The sequence below is a fragment of the Plectropomus leopardus genome, chromosome 8 (assembly GCF_026936395.1).
Source record: "Plectropomus leopardus strain MGB_pleo_1.0 chromosome 8, ASM2693639v1, whole genome shotgun sequence".
Classification (NCBI taxonomy): domain Eukaryota; kingdom Metazoa; phylum Chordata; class Actinopteri; order Perciformes; family Serranidae; genus Plectropomus; species Plectropomus leopardus.
In genome coordinates, this window is record NC_142183.1 from 33,143,688 (window position 1) to 33,159,371 (window position 15,684).

At 39.5% G+C, this 15,684-nt stretch overlaps 1 protein-coding gene and 1 non-coding gene across 2 annotated transcripts; both read right to left on the reverse strand.

Annotated features, from left to right (window-relative positions):
* Positions 1-334: 334 nt before the first annotated feature.
* hspa9 (heat shock protein family A (Hsp70) member 9) lies at positions 335-14,666 on the reverse strand. Its single transcript, XM_042493020.2, has 16 exons — positions 14,351-14,666; positions 12,744-12,805; positions 12,500-12,587; positions 10,478-10,659; positions 10,062-10,186; positions 9,887-9,960; positions 8,937-9,043; positions 8,626-8,788; positions 8,440-8,532; positions 7,276-7,485; positions 6,695-6,922; positions 6,320-6,542; positions 3,216-3,310; positions 2,954-3,046; positions 1,994-2,134; positions 335-1,685 (listed from the first exon to the last, which is right to left on the reverse strand). The coding sequence occupies exons 1-16, from the start codon at positions 14,429-14,431 to the stop codon at positions 1,602-1,604; spliced, it is 2,049 nt and encodes a 682-aa protein (XP_042348954.2). The 5' UTR covers positions 14,432-14,666; the 3' UTR covers positions 335-1,601.
* LOC121948579 (small nucleolar RNA SNORA74) lies at positions 8,028-8,230 on the reverse strand. Its single transcript, XR_006106168.1, has one exon. It is a non-coding gene; the product is annotated as a small nucleolar RNA SNORA74 (small nucleolar RNA).
* Positions 14,667-15,684: the final 1,018 nt, after the last annotated feature.

Below are 15,684 nucleotides of genomic sequence, written 5' to 3' on the forward strand. Positions count from 1 at the left end.
AAAAGACAGTATAGTATGTTGACAAAAAGTCATAGTATGGCATGAAAAGGAAAACGTCAGTAGTGTGTCATAAAAATAAAATAAAAAATATAGTATGGTATGTCAAAAAAATTAAAGAAGTCATTGTATAATATGACATGAAAAGAAAATACCATAACATATCTTCAAATTATAAAATGGTCACATAAAAATATTCTTTAAAAGTCATTGTATGGTATGTTATGAAAATTAAGTCATCCTTGTCGTAACTATGTCATAATTATACACAGTGTAATCTAAACGCCTAAAAGCCTGGAAAACCACAGCATGCACTGATTCTATTATAAAACCAGCATCACATTTCATTTTTTTATTAGAAAAGACAGCAACTCTTGACCCTCCATGCTCACCCTGTAATAGAACTCCCCTCCCAAAAAAATCAGTTCAACACATTGCCTTGTTACTCCCTTCACATGTAGAGCAGCCTGGATCACTATCAGGCAGGCGTGTAAGCAACAATCACATTACACAGAGCAGTTTATGGCAAAAAACAAAACTTCCTTCTAGAGAGGAATGACACGGCTGGGCTCAAACTGAACGTACTGGTGTGTTGCATCTCAGCTCCTCCTCCTGTAATCTGTCCGAAAATGAGACAGAAACTCATCCTCCTCATCGTCCATTGTGCAATTTCAACATCCAGACTCGCCTATTTCTAGAGTCGAAAATACTTTCAGTCAGCTGTTTTAGATGAATGCTACTAAAGAGGACGTAAAAGATGGAGTTTGTCACAGATCAAGGCCTTACATTCTTTTACAGCAAATCAACCGAAGCTTGACCTCATCCTCACACAGACATTAAATATATTTAAATCCTGTATTACCACCCTTTAATCACTGTCACTGCTGTCCACTGTTACAGTCAGGAGACAGCAGGAGAAATAGGATCATAATTCCTTAGAGCGCTGCAGATGCTTTTTTTTTTTTTTTACAGATTTCAAAATTAAGAGATGAACTGATATCTACTTCATTACAGAAATTCTGCATAAGTTTCTTTAGAGTGAACTCAGGACAACTGAGAAGTGGCAAGTTTCTGATATAAAAACTACAACATTTCAACTTCCCACCTCCAAATCGTTATGAACACACTGTTAAAATAACTAGAATGCATGTGTCGTAGATCACCGTACAATATTACATGATGAAGACAGAAAGGCTGTCTTCTATACGAACGCTTACACTGATCGGAGCTGTGAGCGAGCTGAAGTGCTGCAGATGACGGAGCCAAAGAACATGAAACCTACGTGATGTCTTAGACAAAAAAAAGAACCTTTACTAACTCAGAATGTAAATTAACAGCTTTGTAAAAATAAACATACATGACATTGTTTTGACACAATTAAATTACAGACAGGATATCATAGGACATGGAGGAGCATACAATGACATTTATCTTTCCACTAGAGAATTTTACTGCCAAAACACAGTAGAATAATATATTATGGTGAGAATGACTAAGATTCGGCTCGTCACTCAAGACTGCCACCCTCCCCACCCAGTCCGCCGCCGAGCTAGACAGTCCTCTGTTGTCATGGAAACCCAGTGACACACAAGTGCAAAGGTTTACTACTGCTGGCCTTCTTTCTTCTCTCCCTCTGATGAGCTCGAGCTGCTGCTGCTGCTGCTGCTGCTGTCGCGTTCTGCTGCCATCTGCAGGAAGGAGGGAGTGTTGCAGCTCAGTAACATAAATGTTTTCATTTTAATGTCATTTAACTTTGTTGAATTGAAAATTACAGTGCAGCTGACTTTTCCTAAAAATTATATGTTTTTTCATATGTTAATACAAATTGCACAAAAAAGAGCAAACAAGACTTGGAAAATGTTCTTAAAAAGTACAATAATTCTGTAACATTACTGTAAGTAAATATGATGATTATATACATTGTTTTGCCGAAATGTTTTTTCCGTCATCATCTCTAACTGTGTCACATTGGGACAGAGTGAATGTGCGCTCCTACCTTCTTGTAGGCCATTTCAAAGAGTTTAAGTGATGCCTGCTGCAGGTTGGTGGCCGCCTGTTTGATGTTGTCTCCTGTTTCTGCGTCCTTGTTGGCCAGAAGATCTCTGACCTTCGAGATCTCCTCCTTCAGCTTGGTGCACTGCGAGTGGACAGATCGCAGGGGGAACATGAATGAATGAGTGAAGCGAAGTGAACAAAGTGGAGGACTGCCCAAAATCACAACAGCATCATCATCATCATCATCATCATCATCATCATCATCATCATCATAGTACAAATATTTTTAGACAGCTAGATAACAGTTACAGCATCTCAAAAATCAATCCATCCATGACCCAAGCCTTCCCAGCTAGCAGGGCACGTTCACACAACACTGGCTAACGTTACCTACAAGTTGCAATGTTTTGAAGAAAACATTTTAATTTTATGTTCAAAGAACGTTTTAAGGATGTTTATCATTTTGAATAATGTTCCTGTAAGGTTAAATGCTGACTAAGACGGAGAGTTATAACTGCAACATTCTGAGGATATTTTGGTGATGTTGAGAGGTGACGGATTATAGAATTTTGTTTTATAAAATGTTCACACAACGTTAAATGAGAACACAGAAAGAACATTATCAAAGACACATTCAGAACATGTTATTGAGGCCAGAGACTACAGACTTATGAAAATGTAATGTAAAAAAAAAAACAAAAACGACAACTAACATTTTAACATTAATGACGTTTATAGATAATGTTACCCTAATTTTAAGAAGAACATTCTGGGAACTAAAGGTATTCTTACAGCTGAACACTGAAACACTGCATTTGATTGTGTTGTACCATTCTCAGAATGTTTTTAGAACAAAAAATGCTAGCTGAGTTAGTACAACTGGGAATGTCGATTAACTGCAAGTATTACAACCAGCCAACTCAAAGCACAAACGGAGTATACTAAAAACATGGAGTTTTACCTCGTCAGCAGGAAGCTGGTCCTTGAACTCCTCCATCTTGGACTCTGTGTCGTGGACGATGCCCTCGGCCATGTTGACGGCCTCCACACGGTCCTACGCACGATGAAATGAGGGTTAGAGAGCGACACCAGCACGGGTTTACAGTAAACAGGCTCACCAGAAATATGTAGAAAATGTAGTAAATCAACTGAAGTCTGCACTTTTTAAAGCACATCGACTCATTCTGATGGTGTTAATTCACTTGACTGTCTGCAGTCTTTACCTTTCTCCTCCTGTCCTCCTCTGCGTACCTCTCAGCATTCTTGATCATGTTCTCGATGTCATCTTTACTGAGTCCTCCTGATGACTGGATGACAACTGAGGAGAGCGCAGAGCGACGAGAGGACGGTTAGACACTGAACACAGCACAGTGATATTTATTTTAAACCGATTTCATTAATAAACCTTTGACCTTTGAATGAGGTATTCCAGATATTCAGCGTTTACTGGAAAAAAATATGGTAAATGGACTATACTTGTATAGCGCTTTTCTAGTCTTATTGACCACTCAAAGCGCTTTAACACTCCATTTCACATTCACCCATTCACACACACATTCACACACACATTCACACACACATTCACACACTGGTGGCCGAAGCTATTATACAAGGTGCCACCTGCTACTCAGTAATCATTCACACACACTCACTCTGATGACACAGCATCAGGAGCAATTTGGGGTTCAGTATCTTGCCAAGGATACTTTGACATGTTGTCCAGAGGAGCTGGGGATTGAACTGCTGACCATCTGATTACTGGACGACCCACTCTACCTCTGAGCCACAGCCTCCACAAATATTGTTGACAAGCTTATTAACTTTTCTAAAGACATCACAGACACTGTTCAGTCTTAGGTGGTTGTAGTTACAATAATAAACGTACGCACTGACAATTCATTTATTGTTGTAAAGGCAACAAGCATGCTCGGACTAGGGAACTAGGGATGTTAAAAATTAATTGATGATTGATTGAGAATTTAATTGAACATGTGAAATTTAATCAATTAATCAATAGGCTATGAAAAGCTGTCAAAGTATATGCAATATGCTGCTGTGAACTTTGATTGAGGAAAAAATACATTTGGCCTTGTTTTAAATAAGCAATATTTTTTTCGATGGTTAATTTTACCAATAATTGATTAAGGAAAGAGCTTAATTGAAACCCGAGAAGGAAGTGCCGCAAAAATAAGGGATGACTGTAAGTGGTGGAACATAGTTTTGAGGTACTTTTTAGAGGAACCATGAGTTATGTAAGGTATACTGTGATTAGTCCAGACATATGTGTTTGTTAATTGTTCAGACACATGAGCCAAAGCAGCACCCAAAAAACCTGTTATATAAACAAACAACATACAACACAAGAAAGAAAGGGCTCATAACAATAAAGGATAAATGGACCAACAATAAAGTCCAGGCTTTACTGAACATTAAGCAACGTTTTGAAGGTGTATGGGGCCCAGTGGGCAGTCCCTCACAGGGAGTCCTCAGAACTTGTGTTCAGGGATGATGAGATGAGAGTGCTTGTTAATGGATCAGATAGAGACATTTATCAGTTATTTGCCTGCGTTTACTTTCAGCTGTAATACACTTTTTGCACACTGGGTGGCAGTAACCTGTACTGAGACTGCATTTATGCTGGTGGAGTTGTAGCAGTCAGGTGTAATGCATCCCAGGGGAAGAATACAGTTTTTTGTTTTTTTTGGCAACAGCATCTGTAGGTAGTATGGCAGCACCTTAAAGTGCAGTTAGGCTACTTAGCGGTAGGATTGATGATAATACCTTGATGTGAATAAAAGCTGTAAACCAACTGCAACAAAATTAACATAAGATATTAAGATTTTTTTTAAAAAAAAGTATTAATGGTTAGATGAAGCAAAATCAGAGATGTGAGCATTTTTAACAATTTTTAATGTCTTTTGGTTGAGTGTTGTAACTGTATGTAATACTGATACTATTTTTACTGTAACTGTATGTTGTAATTCTATATGATCTTAATGTAAATGTTTACCTTTTTGTCTTTTTACTTTAATTATTAATATATGCACACTATTGTATTTAACCTTGATTATCATGTCTTTTTCTTTACTAAAAGCCTAACTAAGGACAGGAGTTGGAAACTAGCAATACCTGTAATCTCGATATGTGAAACATCAGTTACTACGGCCTGTTTGTGACAGGTGGAAGTTAACTGTTAATTTGCATTGTCCCTATCAAATAAACTATATGAATAGAATTTTTTTTTTTAAATAAAAATGACAAAGAGAAAAGGGAAACACTTGTAGATGTTTTGGTTTATGAGCTACAGCTGATGCCTTTTGCCCACGCCAATTAAAGGGGTAGTACACCCATTTTCAAAATTCATACATGTTATTCCTATAGTCCAAGGCCAAAAATATTGGTAAAAACATGAAAATCTCTCTCTCAAATCCTAAAGCTAGAGCCCTAAAAGTCAGTGTTGTAATATCAAAGGGTTTGGAGCTGTTCCATTCAAAATGAATGATGAAAGATGCTCTAGATGACACAGAATGTGAGAGTATGAGAACATTTTTGTATCAGAACTGAGAACACTTCCATAGCATAAAGATCATTTGGTTATAATAAAGAAAATGTGGGTCCACAAAATGCACTGATGCTGTGATGAACGCCAACACCAACTCCTACTGCCATTATTATGAGTAATGCCTCCACTATTAATATACACGTGACTGTTATCGCCACTTACAATATTTGCATGTAACGTCACATGCTATCATAAATTGCATTGATTATTTAATGTTTATCACTATTATGTATGTTATTGTTACCATCATTGCGATGCATCTCTCCTCCTCTCTCCCTCGCTTTCTCTTCTCTCTCTTATATATGTCATTTTGTCGTCCATTGTAATTTAATTGTTTCTTACGACATCTATTGCACGTCTGTCCGTCCTGGAAGAGGGATCCCTCCTCAGTCGCTCTCCCTGAGGTTTCTACCATTTTTTCCCCCGTTACAGAGTTTTTTTGGGGAGTTTTTCCTTAAATGATGTGAGGGTCTACGGACATATTGATGTCGTATGCTGTAAAGCCCTCTGAGGCAAACAGATTTGTGATAATAGGCTTTATAAATAAAATTGAAAAACTGAAATGAAAATCAGGCTTGCATTCATTGTCTCCATTGTTGACCCTAAATATTTGAGGCTTCTCTGGTTCCTGGCTGTGAGAGAGAGCAACTCATTTTCACAAATATTAATCAAACTTTCCTGAAACATGAAAATAATATTTTGGAATTCATAATTTAGGCGTTGTTCCCCTTTAAGTTTGCCGATGGCTGAATGAGTGACACTTACTCTGCTGTTCTCGGCCAGTTCCCTTGTCCTTGGCGGAGACGTGGACAATGCCGTTGGCGTCGATGTCGAAGGTGACCTCAATCTGAGGAACACCGCGGGGGGCGGGGGGGATTCCCACCAGAGTGAACTGACCCAGCACCTTGTTGTCTGCTGCCATCTCTCTCTCCCCCTGACACACCTTGATCTCCACCTGAGTCTGTCCATCAGCTGCTGTGGAGAACACCTGCAGGGGAGCAGAGACAGATCCTTTAGTTTATGCTTCACACCTGTCAACAGCTTTTATAAAAAGTACAAACAAACAAAAGAATAGCTCAATATAAAGCAGTCATTCTGGTCCGGATCAGTCCTCACACCCTGCACTGCTGATTTCAGTACCTGGCTCTTCTTGGTGGGGATTGTGGTGTTCCTGTTGATGAGTTTGGTGAAGACTCCTCCCAGGGTCTCAATACCCAGAGACAGTGGTGTCACATCCAGCAGCAGCACATCAGTGACATCGCCAGCCAAAACGCCACCCTGGATGGCTGCTCCTATGGCAACAGCCTCATCAGGGTTGACGGACTTGCTGGGAGCGCGGCCGAACAGGTCCTGAACTGTTTGCTGAACCTGCACAGACAAACACTGACTGTTACTCTTGTGGAGTCATAGTAGCAGTAGTTATACTTCAAACAGTAATAGCAATTAACATTTGTACAAAAAAAAATCTAAATAAAAGTTTACAAAGTGCCATACATAGAGTATACACTTCAAAGAATGGTTAACCAGAATTACTTCAATTAAATTCCAGTTTGTCTTGTGTGTCACAATTGTACATTCCTGCAGGCATATGATGAAAACATGAATACAAATGTCCAGTGGTTGAAATCAACCATATGTTATTGGAACCATTACCTAACAGAGCTCAACTCAAAACTCTTGGGTGGAAACTGCAGGCTCAAGGGTCAATCTGCATTGTGTACCTTGGGCATACGGGACATGCCTCCGACCAGCAGCACCTCTCCAATGTCTCCCTTGGACACCTCGGCGTCCTGCATGGCCTTCTGGCAGGGAGCCACTGTGCGTCGGATCAGGTCGGCCACGATGCTTTCAAACTGAGCGCGGGTCAGCTTCATGTTGAGATGTTTGGGGCCAGAGGCATCCATGGTCAGGTAGGGAAGGTTGATGTCAGTCTGGAGGAGGGAATAAAGAGGTGATTACATTCAGTTTCAGCACTCAAGAGTTGGAACAAAATGTCTGAGACGATCACTGATGACTATCAGAAATTAACAGTTCAGTTTTCTTTCCTGTTGACTGCATCAAGACAAAACTAATCCTCATCTTGGGTTTCAATGGTTCAAAATATCTTGTAGTCCGTGTTGTAAACAAATTATTCATAATCTATCAATACTAAAAATGAATCCCTCCTTCCTTTGATAAATAGTTGCATAAAAACATCAGCCTCAACATCTTAAAGCTATAATTACTGCCATGCAGTATTATGCCTCTGCGCACGCATCATGCACGCACGCATTTTAATTTGAAGAAACTCCCTCAAAACCTTCCTCAGATCTTGCATTCAAATGGACGAGATGGACGACCACCTAAATCTAATCAGCTCATCCTTCAGATTAAGTGAAGTAATGTGAAGGCCATGGATATCACCAGCAGGTAGGCATAAAAATTTGTACCGGCCTTGTCATAATTGAGTAAAGCCATTATAAAGGTACGGAAGTTTGTCTGGCCTTATACTAGGTCTGCCCTGCGGTCAGCATCAGGACAGTCCACTCTCACTGGGCCGAGTCCTGCAGCAGCTCAGCAGCAGCAGACTCTAAAACAGAACCTGCTGCTGTCAAGTACAACACAGGACCTTCTCTACCAGCACTGTAACACTGAGCCAGACACACACACAGTCTGGACAGCTGACTGAGAGCTGGACTGTGGGTTCAAGGCTAAAGATGATCTTAAATGAGAGACAGTGAAGAATACACAGACTGCCAGCCAGAAGGTTTTAATGACTTCTGATAGAGCTGAGTTTGGGCTTTGATCCCTGTTTTCTATCTGAACTAAATTTGAGTCCAGGATGGTCACAAATGTGTATTTTGACTTGACACCTGTTGTTTCAGTGAGGCGGGTGTTCTTTTTACCTGCAGTGAAGAGGACAGCTCACACTTAGCCTTCTCAGCTGCCTCTCGGACTCTCTGTAGTGCCATGTTGTCTTTCATCAGGTCCACACCAGACTGAAGACACAAAAACCGTAACACACGTTAAAATCCTGAAAAACAGGTGAGAGGCTTTTCCTAAGATGGCGACTACATATTTTTTTCCTTTACCTCTCTCTTGAACTCCTTGACTATGTGTTTGAGGAGGTGCTGGTCAAAGTCCTCTCCCCCCAGGAAAGTGTCGCCATTAGTGGACTTCACCTCAAAAACGCCTTTCTGGATCTCCAGGACTGAGATATCAAACGTACCTCCACCCAGATCATACACAGCAATACTGCAAAGCAACAAAAGGCAGTTTAATGACACAGGAGAAAAACACACTCAGGAAAATATATGAATATGCTCTGTGTTTTGTTGTCTCTTTGCGTTTCATTAAGAACTGAAGCTCCTGACAGTGGTAGTGGGGGTTCTTCTCTACTCACATTCTATCCTGGGTTTTGTCCAGGCCGTAGGCCAGAGCAGCAGCTGTTGGCTCGTTGATCACACGCAGGACGTTCAGACCAGCGATCTGACCAGCATCTTTGGTAGCCTGAAGACATCACACATAAGAATGTTGTGAGGTGCTGACCAGCAAATTTTTGTCTGCACTTCTAGAAAACTCTAGAGGAATTTCTAAAGCAAACAGGACTGATCAGAAGTGGCAACACGCACTTTTCTTACAATGCAAGTTCTCTCCTACATGAAGAGCTCTGCTAACCAGCACCAGGGAAACAGAAAGTAAATGTAGGAACAGTTCAACTAAAGAAGATATTACCCTAGTAATTCCAAGATTTGGGAAATCCAAAATTTCACTGCCTGATTTAAACAAAATCTCATTCTTTTTAGCTGATATGACAAAGATCAGTTTACATGATCATATCATTTAAACCAGGAAAGGCATGCTGAATTTGTTTGGATTTACACTTTGATGTTTGGAAATTTCATGCCAACTTTGTGTGTCTGCACTTTTAAGGCAGAAGTTCTCAGAGCTCTGTCCACAGTCCCTATGTGTGAGTATCAGCATAAAACCTACGATAACAGAAGTGTGCTGTTACACTGCTTTGCCTTTCTGTATAAAAGACTATGGTGTGTGTGTGTGTGTGTGTGTGTGTGTGTGTGTGTGTGTGTGTGTGTGTGTGTGTGTGTGGTGGGGTGTGCAGCAGAGTTGTTGCGCCTTCGAGCTGTAATGGGAGGTAGTAACAGCGCCGAAATGTTTGAATTAACAGGACAGCTGGCCTGACAGGACCATGAGTACGACAGATGTGACTTTTTGACAGTGTGTTATATGTGCGACCAACTGCAGGAGATGTTTTAAAAAACGCTGTTAGCAGTTAGCAGCTAACTCAATGAAGAAGAAAATAGTGTGTGTGTGTGTGTGTGTGTGTGTGTGTACCTGTCTCTGAGCATCATTGAAGTAGGCTGGTACAGTGACCACTGCGTTCTTCACTTTGGTTCCCAGATAGCTCTCTACAACAAAAACGTTCAGTCGTTACCAAGCCAGTGCTCACATGAGGATGATGTGAATGTCAAAGACACTATGTTAATATTCAGAGCAGTTTCAGTCATACCTGCGGTCTCCTTCATCTTAATCAGGACAAACGCTCCAGCCTGGCTGGGAGAGTACATTTTCCCATGAGCCTCCACCCAAGCATCACCGTTGGATGCACGCACAATCTTGTAGGGGACGTTCTTCCTGTTAACATGAAAAAAACCCCAAACACATTTATCTTAGTCTGACGGCTCATGATAATTCATTTTGTCTCTCTAATATTTTCTAAATGCTTTTTGTCAGTTATCAGAGGCATTGTTTCAGCAGTTTGTATCCAAACTGAGATTACAAACAACAACAAAAAAGAGCCCTGTAGAAAATCTGTGCACAATGTTTCCAGCTGCTGGTGAACAGTTTTTTCTGGTAGTAATTATTTTTCAAATGAGTACGTGCAATAATCCAAAATGTTTTACACACAACCAAAGATGCACTCACAGGTCTTTCTGGACCTCGGCGTCGTCATAGCGGCGACCAATCAGTCTCTTGGTGGCGTACAATGTGTTCTGAGGGTTGGTGACGGCCTGGCGTTTGGCGGGCATGCCCACCAGACGCTCCCCCTCTGCTGTGAACGCGATGACTGAAGGAGTTGTCCGGGCTCCCTCTGCGTTCTCCAACACCTGAGACGCAAACAGAAATCCTTTAGTTATGAGACTTCACAATGGGGGCAAATTGTGTGTCAAACTACTACTCTTTACTACTCTGGTTTGGTAAAGTAGTTGTGTTGTATTTTGGTTACTACCTCCCCCTGCCAGCCAAAATGCAAATGACGTCACTTTAATCGATAAAGAAATCCCCTTGTTTCAGTTCCCGATTTCCATGAAAATAAACTGTAAATGAGATAAGACTAGATAAGAATCTAACTATATAAGAAAGCCCTAAGGTTAAAAAAAAGATCATATCAAGAACTTGTTTGACTTGTGTAAACTAAGTCTTCAAACTTTGCAGTTTGCCATAAGACTCAATTTTCCTAAGCAAATATGGTGAATTACGTAATTCAGTTACACTGACAAGGATTTTTAGACGCAGCAAACAAATATAACAGAAAGACACTAACAGAAATAAACAGAGGTGGCCTAACTGTAGGCGGCACACATTAACTCTTGACTAATGAGTCAGGAACATTAAGGAGGAGGTCTGGAGGACATGAAGAGAAACTGGACCTCCTGGTCAGTTAATTTGAGCTCTCACACTCAGAGTCGCTGCTTGTTGTCACGGGAAACATCACTTTGGAAACCTATCCTTTGACTCTTTACTTGCCTAAGACAGACTGATTAAGTTTTTATATCTAAAGATTTTTTTTTTATTTGCAAAGAGAAACATCAAGGCATCATAAAAAGTCAAGCCTCAGTAGTTACACCATCTACAAATACAGTTATCAATAGGTAAGATTCAAAGGAATTCATGTGGCGTCAGGATGTAGGGCTGTCAACTGACAAAAAAATAAAATATTTCAATTAAAAAAAAAAAAAACATAAATTAAAAAAAATCAATTATTCCTTATGCCATTTTGTCCAGAAAATAGCAGTCCAATAAAGTTGATTTTTATACAGGTGAGGTAATATTTAGCACAGTAATATTGCTTTTCTCCACAATTAAATGTTTTTCTTTCTCCAATGTAATTATTAAATTTAGAATATTAGTTGACAGGCCTATCAGGTAGTAAATGTACAGGGCAACCTTCATCCAACACCCACCACAAATCAGGACCAAGAAAAACCCATGTCATAGAAGGCACTAATTGTTTTTTGCACACATCAAATGCCAGATGTGGTCACTGTTAGAGGTCCCAAATATGCTGTTTGGAAAGTAGATTATAGAAATACATATTTAACAGGAATCAACAGTCAGCTTCACTCTCTTTACTGCAACTCATAAGTATCATTCATTCTCGTCAAAGAGCCTTATTTGATCAGTCAAGATTGAGGATTAAACAAACTTTTTTTCAAGCCTGAAATTAATCTTAAATGTATTATGTTTATTTTCTCTCTCTTTCCAATAACACAAACTAATACTAATTTTAGACATTGTTTACAACATGCTAGTTGATGCTGGCACTCATGAATTTGGATAAATGATTTTCAACCAAAACCATGAATGTAACTGTCACCCCTCCCAGATCTGTATGTTATAAGTAAAAATGAGTCACTGTAATAAGCATTTGAATCTAAAATAAAGAATACAAGGCAGAAAGTGGCGTGTGTCTGGTTGAGGCCACTAATCAGATGTGAAGCTACATCTGAAGGCCAGAGATTCCACACTACACTGGAGTCACGTTTACAAGGTCATCACAAGTAAACTTCAATTCAGCAAAACTATTCAACCATCAGACTGCTGAATGAGTACACTGGCCCCCTAAATGGTCACCTAACTTTCAATTATAACATGCTAAACTGTCAAAGACAAAAACCTCAAGTCTACATAAGATATTATCTGTGACAGATGTGTGTTCATCCTCACCTTGGCCTGTTTCCCGTCCATGACTGCGACACACGAGTTGGTGGTTCCCAGGTCGATGCCAATGACTGCACCCTTGATGGCCTCAGACCTACAACGCAGATGACATACAAAGATATCGTTATTATTAGTATTTTTCGTTATTGTCATTTAAGAGTAATCATTTTTTACTGGAAAAATGATATTTTCTTCACAAGATATTTTTTAGGACACTTTAAGCTATCGTAGATTTTGTGCTGATACTCACGCATAGTCCCTCCTGGACAGAGCTCTGAGAGCATCTGGTTGGAAGCCGCCACTCCAGCATGACTGTGTATAAATCACAAAACACAGCAGTTATTAAGTAGTCTTTAAGCAGTGACTTAAAGCACCATGAATGATATCAGTTTTGTAATTTTTATACCTATCACAAAGAATACTGCAGCATTTAACATCATATTGCAGTAAAGGGGGTTCAATTTAAGACCTTCATCAGTACAGCCGGGTACACTAGGAACAGGGTTCATTATTCTTAAGGCAAGTTAAAATTAATTAACACTGTAAGACTTTTTCATTCAGATTGAAATTTAAGACCATTTGTACATTTTTTTGGGTGTGTTGACTCTGCATTTTGGATTCTGTTGCCTTGATTACCATCATGCTGAGTTTGATAAACTTTTTGCATAAACTACACCAAGGCTTGTTTACATTGCATTGTATTGTATTGCATTGCATTCAATTATGATGTAAAATCTTGGTTAAATAGCCAGTTTTCATTGAATTTGCACCTCTCCTTGTCATCCAGAGTACGGTGACAGCGAGCTAGCAGACAGTGGGTCTTCTGAGTGTCCCAGCCCAAAATAAAATAAAAGTTTTTTCACTCTCCTGATCTGCTTGTCATTATTGCGAGAGGCATTCAGTAAATTATTTTAGAAAAACAGATGTTGTCAATCATTTTGTGATGTTACACTGCAACATCAGAAAAAAAAGTAAGTAGTTTAATCCTTTTTTAGAGATCTTAATATTTTTAAGAATTTTACAAGGTTGACTTTAGATGTTTTAATACCATTAAGACCTTATTCTAGGATAAATAAGTTCAATGCCTTTTAAGACTTTTTATGGATCGGCAGGAACTCTGCATTAAGTATCAAAATTGAAAAATATGGTAACAGACCACAAACAACATAAATATGCCACACACCTTTAGGTGTGAAAATGTTGAAAGGAAGCTGACAAACTGACAAAAGTCTATTAACTCGTATAAGAAAGTCTAACATGATAAACTTCTGTTATTAGGTAGCCCGACAAATATTAGAAACCATCAAGAATTTCTGACTTTATTAGGAACAACATGTGTTGCAGCATGTTGGGGGTGGGGACACCTCACTGAAGGTCACTGCTCACTTCAGTCTGAGACCCAGTGAGACATTTACTAACAAAACATGCTTAATCACATCTAGTTAATAAAACACTAATATCGTTATCAATTTCACATTCTGTAAGGTGCGTAGTTAAACCAGACACGTGACAGGTAAAACGTCAAATGAAGCTGTTAGCTTAGCATCAAACACCTGGTATCACCCCCGCACTGTAGGTGTCAGCTCATAGATTGTTAGCAACAATGAACAAACAGTGGAAACGTTGTTTAACGGAGCATCACTTTATATTAGTATTAATTCTACCCGACAAACAGCACAGATAACTTCCAAGTAGCTAACTTAGCTACATATGACATCCTGGTTGTCACGATTAAGTAAGACGGCCTCTAGCTAACACTGTTAGCATGCTAAGCTAGCCGGCTGCTAATTAAATCTTCTGACATTAGTGAATATTAACGGTGTATAAATACAGTTAACTAGTTTGTTTGTAACTCACCTTCTTAATCAGAGTGGACACATTTCTTGCGCAGTTCCTTGTCTGGAGAGTCCTTGAAACGCTTTTGGCGACACTCAACATTTTGGCAGCTCGGCTAACAGGCTAACTTTGACTAAATTTAATTTAAAAAAGTCCGCAACGTCAAATGTCGACACAGACTCTGTGAAGTGTGAACAGCTGATAGAAGCTAAAAGCTGCAGTCTCTCCGGGTGTCTTAGGCTTCCAGGTGCTGGGTGCAGGACAGAGCTGGAGCTTTGCTCGTCTTTGAACCGCAAATTAAATGAACTGCGAAGCGTCTTCTAGAATTATCCAACACATGTTGCACCTACGGTTGCACCATGCACCGCTGAAGGACCCCTAAATGGGCTGTGCATTCACTGCCTGTATGTTTTTTTAACAGTTAGGAAAATATTTTAGACTTGTGCATTTGATGAAGACGAAAATGTTATTCATAGCATAATAAACATAACATTATAAATGTTTTAGATGTAAAAACTAAACAAATTTGTGCTACTTTTGTCTTTTTGTGATCATGAACAGAAAAGGACAGTTACACGCAGTGGGCATGTGAAGGTCATGATGTAACGAGGGGTACACGGCTGTGTCACGTGTGTTACATCAGGGATGCTGAATGAATGAACATACCTGCTCATGAATTACTATTACTGATGTTTATACTGAAGCGTGCATGTAAACAACACAGGGATAACTTATATCTAAACAGAGAGGGGACACTGGGGGGCAACTGTAAACTGGATACATTGGGTTTAGAAACAATAAGCTTTCCACACAGTGTCATGATACTGGAACTATGCTAATTTTGCCAACCAAGTACATCACATGAAATAGTAAAAGTTGTGGTGTAGAGGAGAATATAGCGTAAAACTTAAAATATTAGCCTAGTTTCTACTAGACGGCCAGTCCCTTTAACAAGCCCAGTGTGGCCACACATTATGATAAATAAAGGCCTGTATCAATTAGAGGCCAGGTTACCATGCAGTTCATTTTTACAGAGGTTATTCAGATGTTCAAAACCGGGTTGGTGGCTACCTGCTGGAGATAACATGAGCTGGCTGTTTAGATCACGCATACGAATATAAATGCTTAGATGTGTGTGCTTTTTGTAACTTGTAACTTTTTACTCATTCTTGTTCATTTTGGGGTAAACATCTGGATAAGTTTCTCATTTCCTTGTCCCTGTGGTTTTTGCAAGACATCAAACCAATTTGCTCAGGTTTCCAGGGGTTAATAAGCTATTGAAAAACAGTTTCATTTCTATCGCCAACATCTCCTTAGTTTGAAAGCTCTTTAGAATCCCGAAAAGTCTATACACC